Genomic DNA, 19,211 nt, shown 5'->3' on the forward strand with positions numbered 1-19,211 from the left:
AGGGCACCATTCTTAATTAATTTAATTATCAACATCTACAATATTAATTAATGAACACACAGAATTAATTAAAATGTAATCATGATGAGAAATTATTATTACTATTACTATATTACGAACAAAACAAAATAAAAAAGAATTAAGCAAACCTTTCACAGAAGAAAGCGAAAGGAACAACACAGATAGCACCCACGACATGGCGGTAGGACATGAGAGCAAAAATGAAGGTGCCCTCGATGAGAATAACCCTAGATAACAGTTGGAGTCCCGTGGCGAACACTTGCACCATTAGCATTCTCAACACTTCTCTTGAATCCCATACCCATTTCTTCACTTCACCACTACCAAACATCTTCCTGTTTCTGTGTCTCAAGAAGAGAAGAAGACGCCGATCAAAAAAGAAGATAAGACTCAGAAACTCTCAAGTCTGCAAAATAGACAATTTTGTATTGTGAGAAAGAGAAGACTGTTTTGATTAATTGACAGCCCTGTTTGGCAAATGGCTTTGGGATATTTTTTTGGTTAAAATTTACAAAAGATAAAAGTTGGTTAAAATAATTAATAAAATAAAATGTCACATTAAATTTATAATTTTTTTTTCTTATAAACATTACATTTAATTATAAAAAAATCTAATCATCTTTCTAAACATAAAAATTTTAACTTATTAAAATAATCAAAAACTAAAATAATATACTAAAATAACAACTTTTCAAACAACCACGCTGTAAAATGCAAGTGAGCGTGTGCGTGTGATGAGATGTGGGAATTTGTACATCTCATGAGACACAGAGACGGTTACAGCTACTATATAACTGTATCTAGTACTGATCAAGTACGGATGAAACACAAAATTAACTATTCAAAAATTATTAGTTCAACATATATTCTTCATTGAAAAATTATCTTGTCTTCTATAAATTTATGTGTCTTTTCAATTTTATTAGTTTCTTTATGCAATATATAAGAAAAAAAAATAATAAGTATATAATCAATAGAATTATAAAGACATACTACGTAACATATGTGACAAATCAATAAAATAATTTTTCGTACTTCACACTATACAAATTTAATATATACAACACAACTACTCACACTGCTGGAAATTCTGGTTTTAGAGGCGTTTAAAAAATGCCGCAATAGGTCTTAAAAACGCCGTTAAATATTTTTGTGGCGTTTAGCACCAAACGTCGAAGATGCGGCCGTCGCTATAACTCTGTGGCGCTTTATAAACGTTGCTATATGCCAATAGGCGGCGTTTTCTAAAAACGCCACTAAAAGTTCTGCCAACGGTAACATGACGTCATCATGCTATTTAGCGGCGTTTTTAAAACGCCGTCGTATAGCTGATGCTATTTAACGACGTTTTTAGAAACGCCGTGATAGCCCCTTTTTTTCTTTTTTTAATTGTGCTAATTTTAGGTTATTTGAACCCAAAAAAAACCTATAATAAAACTGAAAAATAACATTAATATGAAATAATAACTCCCATTCACATAGTAAAATCTTATCAAATGAATTACATTAAGGAGTCACCAAAAAAAAAAAAAAAACATTCACACACAAATCGTTTGAATTACATTAAGGAGTCACCAAGATTGGATGTCCCTCTATTTGAGCCAAAATAGGAATCTGAGTTCACCAAAATACAAATCTGGACATTTGAGCCAACTTGATATTCATATTCTCATTCACAATAACCACATTCACACACATCATTTTCCTACCATATCAACCTAGTTCACCACAATTGGATGCCCCTCTCTATGCATTGCGTCTCTGCAATTATATTCGGAATCTGAGTTTTGTTAACTTGTAATCCAGCCTCTCCATCATTGTCTCCAATGCACTTTTTCCATTTATCGCTGTTGTTCCCTGAACTTAAAAACATGAATACAATTTTTTTTTGGGGGGGGGGGGAGAGAGAGAGAGAGAGAGAGAGAGAGAGAGAGAGAGAGAAGTTGATATCAGTAATCATAAATAATAGAAAATGCATCTAACCGTTGATAGCAATTCCAAAATCTAACAATCTGCCAAGACTGGTACTAAATTTGGCACCAATATTAGCAATGTCAACATGCAACAACTTTAATGGCATCTCCATTAGAGCATTGTGCACTTCATAATTGATGCATATATATTATCATCATGTGTACTTTTAATAACTTTAGTTTCGTTTTTACTTCAGTTGTCAAGCATGTCATCTTTGCTAATATATAAAAGTAGAACACTAATTTTGTGTATATTTTTCATTTCCCTAAACTATCCAAAGAAAATTAAATTATGCATTATTAAAATCCTTTTACTTCTATATTCATTTGAGGGTAAATGTTCAAGTAAACACATTATTCTAAAGAACTCCCCACAACTGCCTAGAACTCCCAGTTAGTTTTAAAAATTCTCTTTCCTAATTAAGAGGCTACTTAGTACACCTCTTTCTCTCTCTCTATGCACTATTGTTAAAAAATTGGCTGACTTAGTGGTTCTTTGTGGCACTTGCACTCATGTAATGAGTGCCACCCCACTAGTTTCTGTAATATTTCTATGCATTTGATGGGGGTCAAATCCTTTTGATGTTATAGGAGTGGCAGCATATCAAGAGGTTTTAGAGGAGAGTTCAGGCATTGGCAAATTATGCTGATGTAGTAAGAGACAAGCAGTTGCAAAAGTAAGAGAGGGAGTGGGGGTGGTTTGAGACAAGCTGTCAATTTGTCATGATAAGATTCCTTCGTAATTGAACAAAACAATGAACACATCGCACAATGGCACAAGGAGATCAATCACCAAAAATAATATAAAATCATATTTAATGATTAATCATTGTAAACTGAGGCCAACAATAAAATTCTCTGTAATTGATCAAACAAATAAACAAATAAACTGTGATAGTCATGTCCATTTGATTTCAATTGAAGTATACTATACAAATACTACTAAAAAGTCAAAAACTTATACGTACCAGTTGAAACTGAGCCATGTGATGTATTACCGCTACATGATGTGGTAGGAAGACTGCCTGATGGATGCCATGATAACAATAAGGGACTTAGGCACAATTGAAAGTACAATAGGCATCCATGAAGTAACTAGTTAGTCTCTATCAATTCATCCTAATTGAAACTATTATAATACTTTTGTTTTTCTCTACTGGTACTCCTGACATTTACCTTGATGAAATTCCGACTACAGATTCTGCTTATATGCTAGTTCCAATAGTAAACCCCACAAATATCAACAAAATCCTAAAAGAACTCTATCCCACTCTTCCCCCCTTTTTTCCTCCCCGACCAGACCATCTTATCATTAGTATCAACCAAATCCTCACCCTCCCTTCGGCTCTGCATTCCCCCTCGGATCTGCACTTCCCTCTCTTCCCTTTGTGTCATTTTAAATGCTAAATCCAATTGGAATGATGTCAGCTTGTGTCACTTTCATATGAACTGCAGGGCAAAATAAAAATCATTAAAATGGGTCCAGCTAAATGTGACTGGAGGAAGCAGGAGGCATATCTATTACATAAGGACTGATCTCTGAACTGCCCATTTTATCATGAAATATGTGTGTTATTTCTCATGGTATAAGTTTCCTTGAACTTACAATACATGCATCTATACTATTTATATTATTATATAATATAATGTGAACACATATTTTAAGGTCTGTCACGCTACCTCTTTGTCCAGAAAAACCATGCCATATGTCTGTGCTTTTCATCATAAAAGGGATAAACATGTAAATATCAAGTTGCCACCGAAGTTCAGAGAAAAATCATGACAGTTTCAACTGCCTACCCTCAACCATATCTCTATTTAAACAGAAATAGAAATTCATATTATGAATTTTACAACAAAAAAAAAGAGGACCAAAATGAATTGCTACGCATTGCATGGGCCCAAATGCTAATATATATATATGTATACACAAGTACATATTTCTTTTAACAAGGTATACTAATTAGGCATTTACATATTTAACATGATATGTACACACAAGTGCAGAATTCAATTAAAGAGAAAGATGATGATGATGAAAGTGAGAAAATGGGTTGACCATGGGGTTTAACATATGGCTAGTTACTGTTCGAGAAAGCTCATGCCCATAGGTGAGAATTATTTTTCTCCAACCACAGAGACAGAGAGCAAGGAAGGTACCCTGAATGAAACAGAAAAGGAATAGATGTAAAAATGAAACTGAACTTACCATTAAATTTCACATTTGGCTGGACAAACTCTGGCCAGGTCATAGCAAATTGGATCAGTTAATAATACACATATTAACTGAACCTAGATCTGGCTTAGACCCAAAATAATTAGGTTCTTTTCTCAGTATCTCAGCTTCTCTAGCTACCTGGATATCTGAAGGCCAAAAATTTTAATGTATAACTTTCCAAATAAAGCGAGGGAGTAATGCTAAGACTATTATAACCAAGACGGAAAGCCAATATGCAGGTGACTTTGCCAGATGGTATATTGTCCTGATGAAGACAAAAAAACATATTAGCTCCACATTGTGAAATGGACAAAATATGCAGTGGTCCTATTTGAATCAAAACACTAACCCGTAATTGGGGAAGATGGGTATAGAATCCAATACCACCACACAGGCATAAGTAATGATTATTGATCCCCAAACTGAAGAATGAGTAAGTAGCAACCACCGCTTAATGTCCATTGCCAAGTGCATATTAACTAGGATAACAACTGCAATCGTCCACAAACTTCCCATGCTCCATATGTCAATAGTGCTCTCCCTATAGGTGAATAAAAGTACATAGAAGAGAACAAGGCTCTGCCCTAGTGTGTCAATCATTGTGATCCAGAAGAGGTACATATTGTAACTCTCCTGTCTATGGCCTACACCATAGAGTTTTGGAAGCTAAAGTAGTGTCTTACCACTCAAGTCCTTGTATAATGTATCTGTGTAGCCAGTCAATATTCCCACACATATAATCAACGACGATCCTTGACCTGAAGCACACATTACTAGTCAGAAACATGAAAAACGATGCACCTCATTATAGGTGCTTTTATAAACAGTATTAATAAAAATATTCTCACTTTTTTTCTTCTCCTTTCTTTACTTTTCTTTTCTTTTCTTTTTTCATCTTCTTTTGGGAAATGAGGGAATTAGATGTTTGTGATCCATAACATCAGCCAATAAAATTAGATGTCAGAAAAACCTCCAAGCTATCCCTGAGAAATTTAGATTTCTATTTTTTGTTTCTTAGAGTTGTAAAAAATTGCACTAATTGAAGAACATGTCTAATAGCCTTGAAATATGTAAATGCATCTTTCAGGTAAATCTTTGTAGGCATGTAGCTAATAAGACCACAACAGTAATCCACCTCCCAGCTCTTTCTTTTCATATGTCAAGGAAGAAAGAACTATTTCGAGGTGTGGTACGCATTCTTGGAAGAGGTGCACTACTATACAAAAACAAATAAAGATAGGTAAAGCTAATAACTTGTGGTCTGAAATACGCTTTTCAGCTTTTGAAGCAGAGTTAGCAAGCGATTCTGATAAAAATTTTAATTTATCAACCTGCATATTAATCAAACACAGTGAAAATGAGAAATGATGAAGTATGTTTTTAAATAAGCATAGAATATAAACAAATCTAATCATTGCCCAACTGCACAATCAACTTTGAGAAATGATGAAGTATGTTTTATGAAAAGATAACACAATGTCCAAATCACATATGCCTGGCAGATGGGATGCTTACGTCAACAAGACAAACCACATTTCTTAAGACGGGCAGACTTACTTGCGGAACCCAAGAAAACACTGTCATCAAGAGGAAAACCATACCTTTTTTGCATGAATCTCTGGAGAATCCCCGTTGTTTAAGAGTTTCTTCTTTAGTAAAAGTTCCTCCAGCCTGGAACACAGTTGAACTTGTTCAAAGGCTTCTTTCAAAGCCTACAGGAAAAACAAAAAACCCATTTGGTTTTATGAGTTTTACCATTTTCCCTAATTCAAAAGGCGTATATAATATATACACACACAAACATAAACTTAGTAAACCTAAAACTCATTCAAAATGAACCTAATGATCAACAATAGAACTCTAGTAACTTTTCTATTAAATAAAAGAACAACACATAGATTGATTTTATTTCATTAGAATAACAATTTCAAGTGTCGCTTGTAGTATTGAAAGATTAAAATCCAAAAACATTACAATCATTCCAAAGGTTTTTTCAAATCAGTAATTGGCCCAGATATGTAATCTCACTATTAGATGTGTGTGAGTATTGAATCAATCTCACCTCTACTGGTGCAACAATTGTTTCTTCAGTTGAGGGCTTTTTGGGCTTCTCTCCATCTAGAATTTTATGTATGTCTAAGACTTCGAAATCTATTATGAGAGGAGATCACAAAACAAGGGAACGAAAAGAATTACAATTTTAGTTTTATCACTTGCACGATAATAATGTACATGCACATGGCCGCAAAAAAAAAAAATCTAATGTATCAAAAAGAAAACTTCAACCTGAGCTAAAACTCAAAAAATCAACATTTCCATAAGTACAACAAAAAACTAATAAGTTACCAATTACAAGGACAACATTAGTATAGTCAAAGCATATGGGAGAACTGCCCCCTTGGTAGACACAGGAACACACCTCAATAGATATGGGCACATGCACATTCACACTTACATATTGAATCTAAGACAAATATATGTAAACTTCATTCTAAAAGGAAAAACAATGACACTTTAACACCCAACTCATGCGGCAGGCAATAAATGTTAACAACCTTGCAATATCAGAATTTAGTTTCAGCCCTGCAATAGCACCTTGACCAAATTGAAGCAGTTCTTCCCGCTTAACCTGAAATAAAAACAAAGGGTGAGGGGCCAAAGGTCAATAAACTCATCAGTTTGGTCTGAAAAAATACTGTAAACTATATAGATGCTTCTAAATGGAGGGATGTGCATGTCGTCTGTACCAGTACTTCCTCCTCATAGCTTGAGAAAGCTTTTGCCAAATTTTGTATGCAGTACATTGTTGTTTTATGAACTTCCTTTCCTCCTGTGAAACAATGCCTAAATACAACCATATTAGGAACATATTTTGCCTAAAATTCCATCAATAACTTTTTACCCATTCAAGAGGAGGGTAGATAACCCTCCAAGAAGCACGAACATGGACAAGTGATGAAATAGACAGACCGACATGGATATTTTCAAAAAACGTAAGACACGACATGTGAAAAATTTATAATTTATAATTTTATATATTTATTATATATCATATATATGGATACATAATTATTATATGCCATATGTATTCAAAGATAATAATTTTTAAAATATGGAGGAGCATAGATATAAATTTACATTGCTAAACAGAGCACATACAACTCATCAATCACTAAAACAGAGAGAGAGAGAGAGAGAGAGAGAGAGAGAGACGGAAATGAAGAGTTTCAGAGAGAGACAGAGAGACGGTGGAGCTCACCTTAGTAGACGATGGTGCAGGCAGTGGAGCTTCGAAATCAAAATCGCTCTGAGATGAAATCATTGAGACCGATCTGAATCTCTACGAATGATAAGGGTTTAGAGAGGGTTGAGAGAGAGAGAGAGAGAGAGAGCTCACCTACCTCGCCGATGCAGATGGTGGTGGCGGTGGAGCTTCAAAATCAGAGATTCAGATTAAATCGAAATCAAAGAAGGCGTGAGGATTCAAAATAAGGGTTTACAAAGGCTTTATTCTCAGATTCAAAATAGGCTTCGAAATTGAGAGAGAGAATCACCGAAACATAAATTTCGAAATCGAAATCGAAATCGAGAGAGAGAACTTCGAAATCAAAATCGAAATCGATCTGTTGAGATTGCATCATTCTGAGATGAATCAGTGAGAGATGAATCGATAAACAGATGAGTCAGCAAGAGATTAGGGCATCTGTTTAGAGAGAGAGAGAGAGAGCGAATGAGAGACTGAACGATAAACAGATGAGTGCGTAAGTGACTAGGGTATTCACCAGCTCGCCTATATAAGAGAGAGGAAGCGCCTTCAAATAGTGAAACGGCGCTGTTTTGATATTAAAAAAAAATGGCGTTTAAAAAACGTCTTTAAAAATTATAAAACGTGACGTTTCATAAAACGCCGTTAAAAAAACGTCGTCAAAACTCATATTTCCTGCAGTGTCACCTAAAAAAATCTGAGTGGATAAGTCTGGATTCTGAGACTTATTAAGTACGGAAACCCTGATTTGTTTATTTATTTACTAGAGTAATTCACGTGCTATGCACAGTTTCAAATAAATAATTAATTAATAATTTCAAAATAGAATTAATTAAATTTTAACTATTTTTATCACAATTTTACTTATGTATTTTTTTTAACACCATTAATACTTTGTTTTAAGTTCTAAATAACAAATACATAATTATAATGTAATTAGTAAAAATTAAATAAAAAATATGGTAAGTTATAAAATTGCACTTTTTATTTTTATTTTTAGAAACAAAAACTACATTATTATTTTCTAAGAGTTTCATAATTTTAATTTGTCATATATTAAATTCGTATGATGATATCGCAAACTATATATAATAATTACCCTCTTTTTTTTCTTTCTTCTTCTTCTTCTTCTTTCTTTTTTTTTTTTTTTTTTTTTTTGTGAAATTCAATCTAGCAAAATTTGTTTAAATCAAAATATTGAATAACCAAATGAAAATGACAAACAATAAATTACCAATGACTCTTATCCTTTTGTCCTTCATAAAATCAGCATTTATTTACCAAGTGCAACTTCTAGATTTTCTCACACTTCCTAACTTTGACAAGTCACATTGGGCCCTTTTCTTGTTTTTCCCCTCTCACCCATCTCGTGACTTTCACAACCCCTCTCATCTAACATTTTTTCTGCTAGACATTTTAACTTCTCTTTGTCAGTGGTCCTTGCCTTGTCACCACCATTTTATGAAAACCCTATGTAACAATCTGTTCTAGGTAACCGCTCGAGTGGTCAATGTACCCAATTGCCCTGTCTCGAGCATATCGCTGGACGAATATGGGAATGATTTTTTGGGTGTCCATGAGCCTGCCATTTTTCGAGTTGGCAAATGTGGAAAAACATGGTTTTGGGTCCACAAGTCTGTTGTTTCAGGAGTTAGCAAATGTGCAAGGGAAAGGTTTTCGGTGCCAATCGCCCCTCCGTTTTTTTTAGAGTCGGCTAATGTTGGAATATTTTCTGTATATTAATCTATATATGTATATGTATGGTTCGCGGCTCTTGCTTAGGACGTCATAGCATATTTACCACCCCATTGTCCAATTGAGACTGGTTGTTTGTATTGAGCATCTTATATCATATTTTAAAAAACTTAGACTTATTTCATTCGTGGCAAGGCATGATCATTTGTGTTTCGATTAATTATATAACTCGTTAATGGAATCTCCTACTGGGCAAGCGCTCATCCCAAAAACTAACAAATTTTCAAGAGATAATGCTACGGCGCTACCAAAGTGAATTGACTAAGGATGAACTTTTGGATGGAAACCTGGAGGTTTTGTGAATGTTATATGTTGAAGCCTTAGGCTACTTTTGTATGGAGTTAGACCTCAAATTTTATTTATTTTTTTATTTTTTTATTTTTGTGTGTGTGTGTGTGTGTGTGTGTGTGCGTGTGTGTGTATTCAAGGACACTCCTTGAAAAGATGTTGCCTTAGTGTATAAATATATATATTTTTTATTTATCTTCTCTTAGCTTTTGAACAGTTATACTTATTTGAAAAATGTAATTAAAGAATGACGTAATCACATGACTTGTTCAAAAGGAAAGAGATAACATATGAGACATGTAACATATTTAATTAATGGTTAACTTGTCTATATTAACTGAAATATTCCTGGAATACTATTGTGGATTGATGACAAAAATTGCGGGGTGTTACAAATTGGTATAAGAGCTAACTGGGTTGTATACTAGGAGCTCGAGGGATTTGGCTTATACCATAATAGGTTTATCATGTTGAGATAGGACGTTAGTACCCTATATGTTATGTGTTTATGTGTTTTCGTGATTATGTGGGTATGGGGTCAAGTTTCTAGGATACGACTTGTGTCCATTGCACTTATCAAAATCCCTTTGGAAAGGCACATGATCAATGCTTTTTCCATTTGAAAGTCCTTGAACATCATGGGACGAGTGGATATCTTATGAGCATAATCCATATGTACTCAGTGTGTTTATGTGCTTATGTGGTTTGCCTTATGTGTAATGAATATGAATAGAGTTGTGATTATTCAAGTGTGACGCATGGGTTAACGTGTGAGTATATGAATTGCGCGTTAATCGTACTCTACCTTTACTCTTATGTAGGATGTCTGAACATAGCAAAGGCCGTGGTAAACCTTGACGGGCGGTTGGGGTATTCTGGCCCAACAAGATCTACCTCTCCAAGGAGAAGAGGTAGGACAAAACAATGGTGTCACACCTCCATCCCAAGATGCAATGGGGGCACTAGCCTGAGAAATGGCTAGGCCTCTTCGAGAGTCCATGGACATACTTCAAGCTGAGCAAGTGGTTAGAACAGTGGAGGAGGAAACTAGAACCTCCTTTTTGAAGAAATAGTTCTTCCGTTCTAATCCCACTGAGTTTACTGGTGGACCCGATCCTTTGAAAACCAATGAGTGGCTAGAAGAAATAGTCAAATCTTTCAAAATCCTAGATATCCGTAAGGGAGAACTCTCTGAGTAGTGCTAGCGGCTTATCAACTGAAAGCCAGTCAATGGTGGAAGACAATGAAGCATAGGGTGGAGCACACTTGCACTCATGCCTTTTAGGAGATGTTTTTACCTCCTATTGCTGGGAAGAGGTTGAGAAAACAATTTTAGGAACAAAGGCAACTAGATACACCTATGACAGAATTTGAGACCACCTTCATGAGTTTGGTACGTTTTGCAGCCGAGCTTGTGGCGATAGAGGAGTGTTGGAGTTTGAAAAGAGGTTAAGGCCAAAGATTTTGATAAAGGTTATTGGCAACATGTTTAGGGAGTATGATAGGCTTGTTGAAGCCACATCTCATGTGGAGATCATTTTGGAGGCCGAAGAGTCTAGATAGAAGCATAAGAGGTCGGGTTGTGCAGAGTCTTGAGGTGACATGGGATCTTCTAAAAAATTAAGGGGTTCTTCTTCTTCTTCTTTCCAATCATTACTATAACATACCAAGTCTTTAGGGTTTGTTTCTTTGAGGAGTTTGGGCAGTACGGGTTTGAGCCGTATTACTTGTTTTAGTTATGACTTGTAGGGTCACAAGGTTTCCAAGTGCAGACAGAGTCTAGGCCAGCAACAATTAGCTCATTTTTAAAGCCAATCTCAGGGAAGGCATCAGTCGTCCACATGCTATCATTACGGATAGTCAGGGCATATAAATTGGTCTTGCCCACAGTTAGCCTAAACAACTAGTGCTTTAGGGTCTAGACAGGTGGGAGGTTATCAGGCAGGTCAAAGTTAGAGGCCAACGCATCAACCATCTCAGTTTGGGCAGACAATGAGAGCAGTGCATGAGGCCACTTTTGCACAGTTGGTGTTATCGGCCTACGTTCACGGAGAGAGCAGGGACCACAGGGCCAAGTTTATGCCATTACTCCATCCGAACAGTCATTTGAACCATCGGTAATGAGATATACTAATCTTATCTTCAATATTTGGGCCAGTGTGCTAATAGATACCGGAGCATCCCACTCATTCATAGCATATGCATTTGCATCCATTTTAGGGTTAGAAAGTGAGCAACTAGAGTCTCCACTTACAGAAGAGTCACCTACTGGGGGTAAAATTGTTTGAATCGAGGATGTCGCGGGTTTGTGATTGAGATTGCTGATCATTGACTCCCTTTCAACTTTATGTTATTCGACATGTTAGGTTTTGATGTCATCCTCGACATCGATTGGTTGTCCTCCTATCATGCCATCATGGACTACTACCATAAAAAAGTTACTTCAAGCACATCGGGTGGTGATTGTTTCTCTTTTCTAGGAGATAAGATTGTTGCCACCATAATATGATCCATGTTGTCCAAGCGAACTTAGTTTCCTTCTTGCAACTTTCATAGATAATGAGTGATATAACTCGAAGTGTATTCCCTAGAGTGGTTTACGAGTATTCATGTCTTTCCAAAGGATCTCACTGAATTACCACCTCACCGTGAGCTCGAGTTCTCTATAGACTTGGTGCCTGGCATGACACCCATCTCCATGTCACCTTATAGATTTGCATCGGTGGAGTTTCTCGTCTTGAAGGAGCAGTTACAAGAGTTATTAGACAAGGGCTTTATAGGCCCTAGTACCTCTCCATGGAGAGCACAAGCTCTCTTCTCCAAGAAGAAGAATGGTTCGTTATGGTTGTGTATCGACTACAGCAAGTTGAACAGGGTCATAGTTAAGAACAAATACCCGTTACCTAGAATAGATGCCCTTTTCGATCAACTCAATGGTTCTCACCGTTTCTCTAATACAGATCTAAAGTTGGGCTAGCATCAGTTACGAGTGAAGGAGGAGGATATACCAAAAATAACCTTTCGTACTCGATATGGCCACTATGAGTTCCTTGTGATGTCGTTTGGCTTAACCAATGCCTCTGCCACTTTCATGGAATTGATGAATCAAGTCTTCCGAGAATATGTCGACAAAATTGTGGTGGTTTTTGTAGACGACATTCTTATTTATTCACCTTCGAAGGAGGAGCACGAGGGGCACCTCCATATTGTCTTGCAGTTGCTTAGGGGACACCGATTGTATGCTAAGTATGAGAAATGTGATTTCTAGCTTTCCGAGGTGCAGTTTTTGGGTCACGCCATTTTTGGCAATAGGGTAATTGTAGGCTCTTCAAAGATTAAAGTCGTGCAGAATTGGGAACGACCTCAGAATGCCTTTGAGATTCATAGTTTTTTGAGTCTTGCTAAGTATTATAGACAGTTTTTGAAAGACTTCTCCACCCCAGCATCTTCGTTGACTAAGTTAACCCGAAAAGGGGTAAAGATTGTTTGGACTGAATCCTATGAGAAATCTTTCTTAGAGCTAAAAACTAGATTAACTATGGCTTCAATTCTAATCATTTTGGAGAGAAAGTTGGGTTACACTGTGTATTGTGATGCTTTTAGGGAAAGTTTGGGGTTGGTATTGATGTAAGAGGGTAAGGTTGTAGCGTACTGTTCACGTCAGTTGAAGATTCATGAGAAGAATTATCCAACTCACAACTTAGAATTAGTAATGGTAATCTTCGCCCTAAAACTTTGTAGGCGCTATCTGTACGAGGAGAAATTTGATGTGTTCCCAGATCATAAAAGCCTTAATTACCTATTTTCTCAAAAAGATTTGAATCAACCTCAGAGAAAGTAGATGAAGTTCATGGAAGATTATTCCTCCGAATTGCATTATCATTCGGGAAAGGCCAGTGTGGTGGTTGAGGCATTAAGTAGAAAATCTGTGAGCTTTGTCGCTAGTCTGGCCATTAGAGAATGGGAAATGTTGGGTGACCTGGGTGAATTTGATTGAGTTTTAGGCGACCTCCTGAGCATGCCACTTTATTTTCTTTCCTTGCACAATCAACGCTTGTCACACGGGTTATGAAAGCATAATGGAGTGATTCGAAAGTGAAGGTGATCCGAGGGAAAATATCCCATGGGAATGAGGAGAAAGGGTTAAGTGTGCATTTTGATTTGATTGTCAAGTATCTAGACCGACTCTTTGTACTAGAAACTTGTAGAGATGAAATACTTTGGGAATTCCATCACTTACGCCTTCCAGTGCATCTGGGAGGCACATAAATGTATTGTGACCTTAGCTATCAATTTCGTTGGAAAGGTATGAAGCGAGATGTAGCACTATTTGTGTCCAAGTGTCTAACTTGCCAACAAGTCAAAGCAAAACACCAAAAGCTAGCCAGGTTATTGCAACCCTTACCTATAGTTGAGTGGAAGTGGAAGTACATCACTATGGACTTTGTTTTAGGCCTTCCTAGAATACAGAGGGGTAACGATGTAGTTTGGGTAGTTATGGATTGACTAAGTAAGTCCGCCCATTTTTTTTCTATGTGTATGAGTGATTCGGTTGATTATCTGGCTGAGCTTTATGTTAGAGAGATTGTTCAGCTTCACGGGGTTGTGGTGAGCATTGTCTCAAATAGAGACTCTCGTTTTGCTGCATGGTTATGACAGAGTTTACAAAGTGTTATGCGTACCCAATTGACTTTTAGTACCATTTATCACTCTCAAACCGACAACCAATCTAAGCACACCATCCAAATCTTGGAAAATATGCTAAGAGCTTGTGTGTTAGACTTCAAGGGTTCTTGGGAGAGCCACTTGCCACTAGCAAAGTTTCACTACAATAATAGCTTCCAAGTTAGCATTGGGATGTCACCTTTTGAAACCTTGTATAGGCATCCATGTAGATCACCGGTGTATTAGACCGAGGTGGGAGATTCACCCATGCTTGGACCCGAGTTCGTTAGCGAGACCACCAAGAAAGTGGCTTTTATTTAGAAGAGGTTGATCACGGCTCAAAGCCGACATAAGAGTTATGCCAACTGGAGGAGAAAGCCCATATCTTTTGAAGTTGGTGATCATGTGTTTTTGAACATATCACCTAGGAAGGGTTTGATGAGATTAGGGTGAAGTGGGAAATTGTCACCTAGGTTCACTGGTCCTTTTGACATTATAGAATGGGTGGGAGAAGTAGCTTATCATCGTGCCTTACCACCACAATTATCTGGAGTATGCTTTACGTTTCTATGCTTCATAAGTGTAAACCTAATCCTTCTCACGTCTTGGATTGGACAAATTTGGAGGTGGATGAAAACGTTTCATATGAAGAGAGACATGTGAAGATCTTGGACTCCCAAGAGCAAGTTTTAAGAGGTAAAACCATTCTTTTAATGAAAGTGTTGTGGCACGACCACGGGATAGAAGAGGCTACTTGGGAAAGAGAAGTCGAGATCCGCGAGAAGTATCCAAATTTGTTTGTTGATAAGTAATTTTGTTGATTTGTCATTTTCCTTGACAATATGTATTTTGACTTGTAAAGTGAAGCAATGAAGAACTGTTACGTTCTTAGAAACTTAGACTTCAATAATTAGTTGAATTGTAACTTGATTTCATTCTCTATTAATGGTATTGTGATTATTGAGATTGTTATTACGATAGTATCCGTTTTCCTTTGGGTTTGTGAGAGTAGTTGTTGATAGAAATCACAAAATTTCAGTGATGAAATTCTTTAAGGAGAGTAGATTGTAATAGTCTATTCTGGATAACCGCTCGAGCTGAGATGTGAGACTTCTAGTATCTTGTTTGTTTGCATGCGGGACCACTTGAGCGGTATTGTCGTCGTTCGAGCGTAAAAACGAGACTCGGAGTATTTTCACTGTAACTCTGCAAAACTTCTGAGACCTTGTATTTACCGCTCGAGCCGTGGAAAGTTCGCTTGAGTGGTTTCTTTGATTTGTGCACTTTGTTCGAGCAGTGAAAAGTTCGCTCAAGCGGTCTGTTCAAGACGACACACTTAAAAGTTGATCTAAACATTTTTTCTCACTTTTTCCACACCTCTTATTTCTCTATCATCCATTTCCGAACCCTAACCCTAAAAATACTTGATTCCTCATAGTTTTACCCAAGATCCACCTTAGATCTTCAAAGAGGGTTGAAGAACAAGCTAAATCCTAAAGTTCTACTGACTGTTTTTCATTTTCTCAAAGTTTAGAGTTGGGTCTTCACTTTTTTGTCTTCAATCTCAAGGTATGGATAGTTTTAACTTGGTATATCTTTGATTTGGAGTACATATGTGTTATTTTCTTAATTATAGATATGTATAAGATGATTTTGTGTCATGAATTGGATTTGATCTATAAGGGGGTTACGCCTCATGATTTTTGAAAAACGTTTCTAAATATTCTTGTTGATTATGGTTATAAATGGAAAATATTAACTCTTGATATGTAAAGGAGGGAAAAGCCCCAAATTTGCTTTAGACCCTAAATTTGAAATTTTGATTATATAAAGGATTTGACCCAATTAACTCTTGAAACATGAAATTGGATGAGTAAACTTAATAATAAGAAGGGATATGAGGTTTTCAAACTTCTTGGCTATTTGTATTGAAAATGTTGAGGTTGTGGAAATTGAGAAGTTGGAGAAATCCTTTCATTGTAGATATTGTTAAATCATGCGTTTGAATTGAATAAACCTTAAGTAAATTGAATTTGAAAACTTACGCATCATGTGCATTATAATTTTCTCATGTGATTTTACAATCTTGTGAATATTTGAAAGTGTCGGAATGGGGTAAATAGCATATGAATCTGGGTAGTTGAGTCAGGGTTCTGGTAATGGGTTGTGTGTTGTATTTGGTACTCGTGAGGGGAGTCAATGTGCCCAATTGCCCTGTCTTGAGTATATCTCCGGACGAATGTGGGAAGGATTTTTTGGGTGTCCAGGTGTCCGTCATTTTTAGAGTCCGTAAATGTGGAAGGGAAAGGTATTGGGTGACTATTGTCCCACCATTTTTTTAGAGTCGGCTAACGTTAGAATATTTTCTGTATATTAATCTATATATGTATGTATGGTTTTTGGCTCTTGCTTGGGACGTCATAGCATATTTACTACCCCATTGTTCAGTTGAGATTGGTTGTTGGTATTGAACATCTTATATCATGTTTTAAAATGACTTGGATTTATCTCATTGGTAGCAAGGCATGATCATTTGTATTTCAATTAATTATATAACTCATTAATGGTATCTTCTGTTGGGCAATCGCTCATTCCAAAAGCTAGCAATTTTTCAGGAGATGATGCTACGACTCAGCAAAAGTGAATTGACTAGGGATGAACTTTTGGATGGGAGCACGGAGGCTCTGTGAATCTTATATGTTGAAGCCTTAGGCTACTTTTGTGTGGAGTTAGACATCCATATTTTCTGGAATACTGTTGTTGATCGATGATAGAAATTGCAGGGCGTTACACCTTAAATGACTTAATACCTATTATGATTTTATAATATGCATAAAATTAATTAATTTTCTCTTACTTTACCCAAAACAAATTTAGTTATATTATGTTTAAAATGATTGATTTTACTTTTGCCAACCTCTATCTTTTTAACAAAGACACACGGGTGAAAAGATCGACGGATCTAGGTGTATGTGAGGGAAATAGGTGAGTTTTAGAGAGAAAATGAGAGAAAATTTTGAAATGTTTAGAGCGAGTGCGATATGAAAACGTCATGTAAAAAGTGATTTTTACGGACTAATATACGCATAGTCCGTTCGAGCACAAGAAGTGACGCTCGAGCGTCCACACACAAAAATGATTATCGCCCGAGTGCAAGAAGCGACGCTCGAGAGCCAAGTCACAATGAAAAGTGTCACCACAGGAAGTGACGCTCGAGTGTAGAATACACACTCCAAGTAGTTTTGTAGATAGAAGACCAACGCTCGAGCGCAAGAATGGGCGCTTGAGTGCACGATTGCTCGAGTGTAGGAAACAGCGCCCAAGCATAGAATACACTCTTCCAGTAGTTTTGCAAGCCTGTAAAAGTACTGAAAGTTCACAAAACCCGCTCAAATACAAGAAGTGATGCTCGAGCAGAGGAGTAAAATTCTGGGCAACAAAAGTTTAAAAACCAAGCTACCAACTTGTTCCAAACGCAACCAATACAACCCAATAGCCAAACTCAAGGAGGAAAAGGAGGAATAAGACAAAGACAACAATACAGAACCATGAAACCTGAGTCCAGAATATCAAATGGGTCGGGTCTAAAACCAAAATCGCTATAATCTCCCCCCTTAAGGAATTTCGTCCCCGAAATTACAATTTAAACTTTAAAACCACGCTTACACCAATTACAACAATGATAATCAATTGATTCCAATACCGTGACCCATCCACAGGTCATTCATTCTCATTAATATGATAAAGCAGTTTGCAATACTGAATATACGATTCACAGTTCCCAAACATACGCAATGTTTATAGTAAATCATCATATCAAAATTTTTAATACATGCTCAAACATTAACAAATAGGTCCGGATACTTCTCACGGACTTCCAACTCAAGCTCCCAAGTTGCTTTCTTAACTCCGTGATGTCACCACAATACCTTAACTAAGGGAATTGTCTTTCCTCGCAAGACTTGGTCTCAAGTAGACACCCCATTTTTGACGGCCCTTAAGACTTGGGCACCATTGATTGATCATGCAATAATGAATGTGTACACTTGTCAAATGCTTGATTTCCTCAACAGGAAACCTTAGTTTTGAAATTACAACCTTTGCGCCTTGTTTTTTGAGCAAAACAATAGTTTTTTAAGGCTGGCTATCCGGGTGCCTACAGACCCACTTGTGGCTCCTGCCGTCCACTATAGTGGTTGGCTGACCACTTGTGTTTTTTTTTTCCATATCTTTTTGCCAGCTGTCTCCACTGGTGCATGTACGATACCAGCTGTGTCTATATAGATATTTCTGAGGTGGTCTCATATATTTCTATATATAGATGACCCCCTCTCATGTTTTTAAGGTTAGAAAATTTTGGAGAGCAAAAAGTTTTGGAAAATATTTCTCTCTCTCTCTCTCTCTCTCTCTTGCAACCTACATAACCTTTCCTAGACACTCTAAACAAAACCTTGAGGGATCTTGGCTGAGGTGCTTAAGCTTGCATTTTTGCACTTGAGAGTGTGCAGATAGTGGTTTGGGAATTCAAGGGACCATTCCTCTTCAAGAGGTATACATTCTAGTCCTTTCGTACCATCTCTTTGTCATCTTTTTCTCGTTGTTTTTGAGTTGTTTCTCAGCTGTATTTTTGGGCTGAAAGTTGTGGTTTAAAGCCATTAAAGGTAGAGGGGTGGATCACCCTTCTTTGAACCTTGTTTCATAGGCTTTTACCCTTGTGTTTCCCACATTTTTATCAACTTTTGTTGAGCTTTTGACCACTAATTTTCAGAGGTTTTCCGAGGCTAAAAATCATGTTTTGAAGTCTCAAAAATGAAGGGGGTAGCCTCCTATCCTTATGCTTGTTGCCTAGCTTAATTGCTTCATATTTTTAGCTTACTCTTTTAGCTGTTTTTCCTTTTAATTCCAGCACTGTTTTAGTGTAAATTAGGACTGCTTTTAAGAGTTAGTTTCATTTATGCTTTGTATTGCATGCTTGTAATGTAATAGTCCTCATAGGCTTAGTGGTTTGGGCCTTAGCCACCAACCT

At 36.7% G+C, this 19,211-nt stretch overlaps 1 protein-coding gene and 2 long non-coding RNA genes across 7 annotated transcripts in view; all 3 read right to left on the bottom strand.

Moving 5' to 3' along the window:
• LOC114266185 (WAT1-related protein At3g30340-like) overlaps nucleotides 1-480 on the bottom strand; it is a 64,077-nt gene extending 63,597 nt beyond the window's left edge. Inside the window, exon 1 of one of the 5 annotated variants that reach the window (XM_082885354.1) lies at nucleotides 150-480. In XM_082885354.1, the coding sequence (XP_082741480.1) occupies nucleotides 150-352 (203 nt within the window). In that variant the 5' untranslated portion in view covers nucleotides 353-480. The remainder of the gene's footprint in view (nucleotides 1-149) is intronic. The other 4 variants (XM_082885349.1, XM_082885357.1, XM_082885347.1 and 1 more) reach the window with 4 other exon arrangements.
• Nucleotides 481-1,485: 1,005 nt separating this feature from the next.
• Nucleotides 1,486-3,294, bottom strand: LOC145797917 (uncharacterized). The gene is made up of 3 exons (XR_014339161.1): nucleotides 3,171-3,294; nucleotides 2,963-3,019; nucleotides 1,486-1,878 (listed from the first exon to the last, which is right to left on the bottom strand). It is a non-coding gene; the product is annotated as an uncharacterized LOC145797917 (long non-coding RNA).
• Nucleotides 3,295-6,217: 2,923 nt separating this feature from the next.
• Nucleotides 6,218-7,964, bottom strand: LOC145790009 (uncharacterized). The gene is made up of 3 exons (XR_014328563.1): nucleotides 7,472-7,964; nucleotides 6,960-7,056; nucleotides 6,218-6,841 (listed from the first exon to the last, which is right to left on the bottom strand). It is a non-coding gene; the product is annotated as an uncharacterized LOC145790009 (long non-coding RNA).
• Nucleotides 7,965-19,211: the final 11,247 nt, after the last annotated feature.

The sequence above is a fragment of the Camellia sinensis genome, chromosome 1, assembly GCF_055761805.1.
Source record: "Camellia sinensis isolate YWXY chromosome 1, ASM5576180v1, whole genome shotgun sequence".
Taxonomy (NCBI): Eukaryota; Viridiplantae; Streptophyta; class Magnoliopsida; order Ericales; family Theaceae; genus Camellia; species Camellia sinensis.